A 7,276-nucleotide genomic window follows, 5' to 3' on the forward strand; every position below is an offset into this window, starting at 1 on the left:
GCTGGAGTGCAATGGCGCAATCTCGGCTCACCGCAACCTCCGCCTCCTGGGTTCAGGCAATTCTCCTGCCTCAGCCTCCTGAGTAGCTGAGATTACAGGCACGCGCCACCATGCCCAGCTAATTTTTTGTATTTTTAGTAGAGACGGGGTTTCACCATGTTGACCAGGATGGTCTCGATCTCTTGACCTCGTGATCCACCCGCCTCGGCCTCCCAAAGTGCTGGGATTACAGGCTTGAGCCACCGCGCTCGGCCTTGATTCTGATTTTTTTTAAATTGAGACAGAATTTTGCTCTGTCGCCAGGCTGGAGTGCAATGGCACAATCACAGCTCACTGCAACCTCCACCTCCCAGGTTCAAGGAATTCTCCAGCCTGAGCTTCCCGAGTAGCTGGGACTACAGGCGTGTGCCACCAGGCCCAGCTAATTTTTGTATTTTTAGTAGAGATGGGGTTCATCATCTTGCCCAGGATGATCTTGATCTCTTGATCTCGTGATCCACCCACCTCAGCCTCCCAAAGTGCTGGGATTACAGGCAGGAACACACAGCCAGATTCTGATATTCCATCAGTTGGGAAACCACTGGCCTGCTCCCTCCAAGCTCTAGTAGCCTCTAAAGGCTCAGCCTCTGTCCTGCTGGCCCTGTGCATGTGTTGCTCTGCAATATTCTTACCTCTTTCCCACCTGGCAAATACCTGTTCTACAAAATACAGCTCAGGTCTCCCCTCCTCTGTCAAGACTTCACAACTCCCCAAAGATGGCCAGACTCCTAAGCTCCCATAATAAATTAAATTTTATTATTATGGAACAATTCAAATGTAAAAACAGAACAACAAGCCAGGCACGGTGGTGCTTGCCTATGGTCCCCTCTTTGGGAAACTGAGGTGAGAGGATTTCTTGAGGCCAGGAGTTCAAGACCAGCCTGGGCAACATAGCAAGACCTCCCCGCCCCCATCTGTACAAACAAATTTTTGAAAATAGCTGGGCGTGGTGGCACATGCCTATAGTCCCAGCTACTCTGCAGGTCAAGGTAAGAGGATCACTTGAGCCCAGGAGTTAAAGGCTATGGTGAGCTATGATTGTGCCACTGCACTTTAGCCTAGAAAACAGAGCAGGTCCTTGTCTTTCTATAGTCCTCTGTTATAGCTGTCCTCACAAAGAGTAGAATTATTTGTCTGTATTTTACATCAGCAAGGAGACTTATTCTGTTCCTCTTCCTCTGATGAATTCCCAGCCATGAGATCTGGTACAAAGCAGGTGCTCACAAATTGTTTGGTCTACGAATTATTTTCAGCTTCAAGTCTGTGGCTCAAAGATGGTCTAAGTACTTTTCCATAACTCATCAGAAGAGAGACTGAGCAAGTTCAGATTGCCAAGAATTCTCTGATAAGTATTCTCATCTTGAGATGAAGTCCATTTCTTCCTGCTCTAAGCTAAACCCGTATGTTATTGTTCATGCTGGTAAGTGAATGCTGTTTCCATACCAGACTTGGTATTTTTAGCACTCCTGTTATGATAAACTCACAGTAACCTCAAAAAGAACAAATCAAAGTCAACTTTTTGCCACAGGAAACCAGCTCACACTTACTGTTTTGCAACATGCCATGGGAGAATAATAAAAAGATGAGACCTTTTGCTCACAGATGGTGAGGCCAACTCTCAAGATAGTGGGAAAATGCAGCAGGAAGTGTTCGACCTGGCCACTAACTTATTAAGTAAACTGGAAAAAACCCCCAACACTTAAACATGGCAAGCACATGCATGAGGACAGCAGGTAGCTGAATTGTCAATGGAGCAATAAAAAACATCTACCTGTGAGTGGTAGCCCAGGGCAACACTGGAATCAAAAGCCTGATGGGTGCCATAGGGGCAGGCATGCAGGCAAAGGACCCTGTGGGGACCCCAGCAGGCACACTGCTCTTCCTCTGCAGTGGAGCAAATGACCAGGCAAGCAAAAACCACTCATGCAAAAAATACTTATTTATTGAACACCTACTGTGTGCTCCATTAAGCAATGGTGAAACAGTCAGGTTTCTTTGTGAGGTATTCTTAGGTATGCATCCCAGCCAAGCACCTTGTCCCCACTAGGAATTCCTAAGGCACATTAGTCATGTTCCTAGAAAGAAATGTGGAAACAAATTCCAAGCACTGGGAACATGGAAAACATGCATGCCTTTCCAGATAAGACTGGTCACATATGATGGTACAATCCAAAGATATATTAAATTAGGCTGCCAAGAAAACCAAAGAGACCACTCTATGCATGCTACACAATCTTTCCCTATCATTTATGCTATCAAGTGTAAACAAGCAAGCTCCCAACCAGTGTTTCAGTTTGATTACACAAACCCAAACACACATGGGTATAACTGTTAACCATTTTTCAAGAAGATACTAAAAAAGTTAACAGTAATTCCCCTAGAAACAGGGAAGACAAAAACATAAGGAGGGCTTAACAAATAAAACTTCTTACACCTTCAAAAAGTTTGAAGACTTTTTTTTTTTTTTTTTTTGAGACAGAGTCTCACTCTGGCCCAGGCTGGAGTACAGTGGCGTGATCTCAGCTCACTGCAACCTCTGCCTCCTGGGTTCAAGCAATTCTCCTGCCTCAGCCTCCTGAGTAGCTCGGACTACAGGTGTGCGCCACCAGGCCCAGCTAATTTTTGTATTTTTAGTAGACACGAGGTTTCACCATGTTGGTCAGGCTGGTTTCAAGTTCCTGACCTCATGATCTGTCTGCCTCGGCCTCCCAAAGTGCTTGGATTACAGGCGTGAGCCACCGTGCCCGGCCTTGAAGACTTTTTACTATGACGATTATCTAACAGAAATACAATTCAAATGTTCCTTGGGGAAAAAGAAGACAATTATCTGGGCCTGAATTCAGATAATCTTTGTGTCTCTCATACGTATCTGCACCAGTTTCCTTTAGTATCATAGTGATTGTTTCCCTAACTCACAAGAGTGCAGATGTGAAATTTAATGAGATGCATTAGTGTAGAGATTTCTATTTTATTTTATTTTACTTTGAGACAGAGTCTCGTTCTGTCGCCCAGGCTGCAGTTTGGTGGCACGATCTCAGCTCACTGCCACCTCTGCCTCCTGACCTCAAGTGATTTACCCGCCTCGGCCTCTCAAAGTGCTGGGATTATAGGCATGAGCCACCGTGCTCAGTGACCCAACATTTTATACCATTCTAGTTTTCCTCTTTGGCTCTTGTGAGAACGTTGCTACACAATACTATTGTGTAGCATCAGGAAGGATTTTTTAGATCAAGGTTAGCACATTAAAAATGGAAATAATTTAAAAGTGGCCTTGATTTTTTGCCTATTGTAAAGTCAAGCCTCAGTAACATTCTGACTTCAGGATGTAGGGTGGCTTTGGGTGATATCCAAGTTGAGTGGTAAACTTTGTAGGCACTACTCTTATTTCCATATTCCTGGCACCTAAGTTGATGAATTCTCTCACAGTCTTGTGACAATTTTTGAAGTATAGTTGTTATCCCATTTTCTTTTAAGGAGACCAAGGTTGAGCATGGTTGAGATTGCTGAAAGTCATATCCATGGTTTTACAGACATAGTCAGAATTTAGACCATGAGGTTTTTTTACCTGTGGATTTTGTTTTCAACTTCTATAAGATACATCTCTAGGCTGGGTACAGCGGCTCATGCCTGTAATCCCAGCACTTTGGGAGGCTGAGGCAGGTGGATCACTTGAGGTCAGTGGTTGGAGACCAGCTTGGCCAACGTGGTAAAATCCCATCTCTCCTAAAAATGCAATAATTAGGCATGGTGGCAGGGACCTGTAATCCCAGCTACACGGGAGGCTGAAGGAGGAGAATTGCTTGAACCTGGAAGGTGGAGGTTGCAGTGAGCTGAGATGGTGCCACTGCACTCCAGCCTGGGCGACAGAGCAACTCAGTCTCAAAAATAAATAAATAAATAAAAGAAATAGGCTCGGAATGGTGGTTTACGCCTATAATCTCAGCACTTTGAGGCGGACGGATCACCTGAGGTCAGGAGTTTGAGATCAGCTGAACAACATGGAGAAACTGCATCTGTACTAAAAATATAAAATTAGCTGGGTGGGGTGGCACATGCCTGTAATCCCAGCTACTGGGGAGGCTGAGGCAGGAGAATCGCTTGAACCTGGGAGGTGAAGGTTGTGGTAAGCCGACATGGCACCATTGCACTCCAGCCTGGGCAACCAGAACAAAACTCTGTCTCAAAAGAAAAAAAAAAAAAGAAATACACAAAATAGGTAAACCTTTTAAAGTCGTTAAAAGTATAAAATTGGGCCGGGCGCAGTGGCTCAAGCCTGTAATCCCAGCACTTTGGGAGGCTGAGGCTGGCGGATCATATTAAGTCAAAAGTTCAAGACCAGCCTGGCCAACATGGTAACATCCTGTCTCTACTAAAAATACAAAATACAAAAATACAAAAATATGCCTGTAATTACAACTACTCAGGAGCCTGAGGCAGGAGAATCACTTGAACTCAGGAGGCATAGGGTGCAGTGAGCTGAGATGGCGCCACTGAACTCCAGCCTGGTGACAGAGTAAGATGCCGTCTCAAAACAAAACAAAAAACAGTGCCAGGCACAGGAAGAACACTGAGAAGCCAACCAATACTTACTAACAGTCTCCTGACCACCAGCAAAGAGGGACTGTAAAGTAGTTCATTAATAGTAAGAGGCAAAACAACCCCACCTTTTCATGAGAGTGAAGTTGGTTTTGAGGCAGGGAAATAATTCTGAAGAGCAGACGAAGCGCAGTGGCTTATGTCTTTAACTCCAGCACTTTGGAAGGACTAGGTGGGAGTATCACTGGAGCCCAGGAGTTCAAGACCAGTCTGGACTACACAGATAAACCTCCCTTCTACAAAAAAATACAAAAACTAGTTGGGCATGGTGGTGTGTGCCTGTAGTACCAGCTACTCAAGAGGCTGAGGCATGGGGAGCACTCAAGCCCAGGAAGTCAAGGCTACAGTGAGTCATGATCGTGCTACTGCACTCCAGCCTGGGTGACAGCAGAGCAAGACGTTGTCTCAAAAAAAAAAAAAAAAAAAGAAAGAAACAGGGCCGGGCGCGGTGGCTCACGCCTGTAATCCCAGCACTTTGGGAGGCCGAGGCGGGTAGATCACGAGGTCAAGAGATCGAGACCATCCTGGTCAACATGGTTGAAACCCCATCTCTACTAAAAATACAAAAAATTAGCTGGGCATGGTGGTGCGTGCCTGTAATCCCAGCTACTCGGGAGGCTGAGGCAGGAGAATTGCCTGAACCCAGGAGGCGGAGGTTGCGGTGAGCCGAGATCGCGCCATTGCACTCCAGCCTGGGTAACAAGAGCGAAACTCTGTCTCAAAAAAAAAAAAGAAACAAAGAAAGAAAGAAAAAAAAAGAAAAAGAAAACAAAAGATGAAGAGAAGTTGCTCAATCAGGCTTAGCATGATGGATCACGCCTGTAATCCCAGCACTTTGGGAGGCCAAGGCAGGTGGATCACCTGATGTCAGGAGTTTGAGATCGGTCTGGCCAACATGGTAAGACCCTGTCTCTACTCAAAATACAAAAATTAGCCAGGCTCAGTGGCACATGCCTGTCAACCCAGTTACTGGGGACACCAAAATACCAGAATCGCTTCAACCCGGGAGGTAGAGGTTGCAGTGAGTTGAATTTGCACTCCACTACACTTTAGCCTGGCTAACAGAACAAGACTCTGTCTCAAAAAAAAAAAGGAAGTTGCTCAATCTGTGACCTGTGACACTATCACCGTAGGCTCAACTTTAGAGGGAAGCCATTTCAACAAGTAAAAAAAAGCAAAAGTCATTAGAACCCAGAGCTCAATGGTGGACCTCACCCTTCACGTGCCTTTCTCAAGTGATCACTGGGAACTACCTAATGAAGAATGCCACTTAAGGCAAACATCATAAAACCATCTGGACCTTACAACCAGATTTGCAGAAATCAGAGCCAAAAGACCTCCCTAGGGAAAGTTGTGCTTTAGGCCTACCTTGAAGGAGAAAGTAGTCTGAGGTCGTGCGCTTCAGAGCAGCCTTTGCTTTCTCACTGCTCCAGTCCACCTCCAGGGCTTCTTTAACGGGGCAGAAGACCACCTTCTATGGAAAAAGGCAAAACTGCTTAGGAATAAGATATTCTGGCTTTCAATCACAGGGCAGTCGCTCTTCATCTCAGAAAAATCTCATTATTTAATATTTGCTGATCATTAAAAGAAGCAGGGGCCATTTGATCCAAGGAATGCTTGTTGAGTACTCACTGTGTGCTTCCCTAAAGGCTGGGGATAGACAACACGTACTCCTTGCACTGAAGGAAGACAGAGCCAAGTTCCCAAAGACCTGCTTCCATTCTGGCTTTTTAACTTTGGTTGGGCCAAGGGTAGTGGCTCACGCCTGTAATCCCAGCACTTTGGGAGGCCAAGGTGGGTGGATTACCTGACGTCAGGAGTTTGAGACCAGCCTGACCAATAAGGTGAAACCCTGGTTCTAATAAAAATACAAAAATTAGCTGGGCGTGCTGGTAGGCACCTGTAGTCCCAGCTACTTGGGAGGCTGAGACAGGAGAATTGCTTGAACCTGGAAGGCGGAGGTTGCAGTGAGCTGAGACTGAGCCACTACACTCCAGCCTGGGTGACAGGCTGAGACTGCATCTAAAAAAAAAAAAAAAGGCTGGGCACGGTGGCTCACACCTATAATCCCAGTACTTTAGGAGGCTGAGGTGGGCAGAACACAAGGTCAAAAGATGGAGACCATCCTGGCAAAAATGGTGAAACCCCGTCTTTACTGAAAATACAAAAATTAGCTGGGCGTGGTGGTGCACACCTGTAGTCCCAACTACTCCGGAAGCTGAGGGAGGAGAATCACTTGAACCCAGGAAGTGGAGGATGCAATGAGCCAGGATCACGCCACTGCACTCTAACCTGGTAAGAGAGTGAGACTGTCTCAAAACAAAACAAAAAAAAAATTAGCTGGGCATGGTAGCGGGCACCTGCAGTCCCAGCTAGTTGGGAAACTAAGATAGGAGACTCGCTTGAACTCAGGAGGTGGAGGTTGCAGTGAGCAAGATCACGACACTGCACTCCAGCCTGGGCGACAAGAGCGATACTCCATCTCAAAAAAAAAAAAAAAAAAAAAAAGATAGTATACAAGATGTTTTCACTGTCCTCAAATCTTTTTGTCAATGGGTCTGTTTGACCTCAAAAGGTAAGTCATGAAGTCAGCCTAGTGACACTTCATGCCTGCTATGTAGACTGCCAGGCCCTTCTTCTT

The 7,276-nt window shown here is 45.8% G+C and overlaps 1 protein-coding gene across 1 annotated transcript in view; it reads right to left on the reverse strand.

The window, feature by feature from the left end:
- The window catches only part of SAE1 (SUMO1 activating enzyme subunit 1), a 47,311-nt gene that overhangs the window by 39,377 nt on the left and 658 nt on the right, over positions 1 to 7,276 (reverse strand). The window contains exon 2 of the mRNA XM_032262841.1: positions 6,004 to 6,109. Coding sequence (XP_032118732.1) covers positions 6,004 to 6,109 — 106 coding nt within the window. The remainder of the gene's footprint in view (positions 1 to 6,003; positions 6,110 to 7,276) is intronic.

The sequence above is a fragment of the Sapajus apella genome, unplaced genomic scaffold, assembly GCF_009761245.1.
Source record: "Sapajus apella isolate SASKATOON/1434 unplaced genomic scaffold, GSC_monkey_1.0 scaffold130, whole genome shotgun sequence".
Taxonomy (NCBI): domain Eukaryota; kingdom Metazoa; phylum Chordata; class Mammalia; order Primates; family Cebidae; genus Sapajus; species Sapajus apella.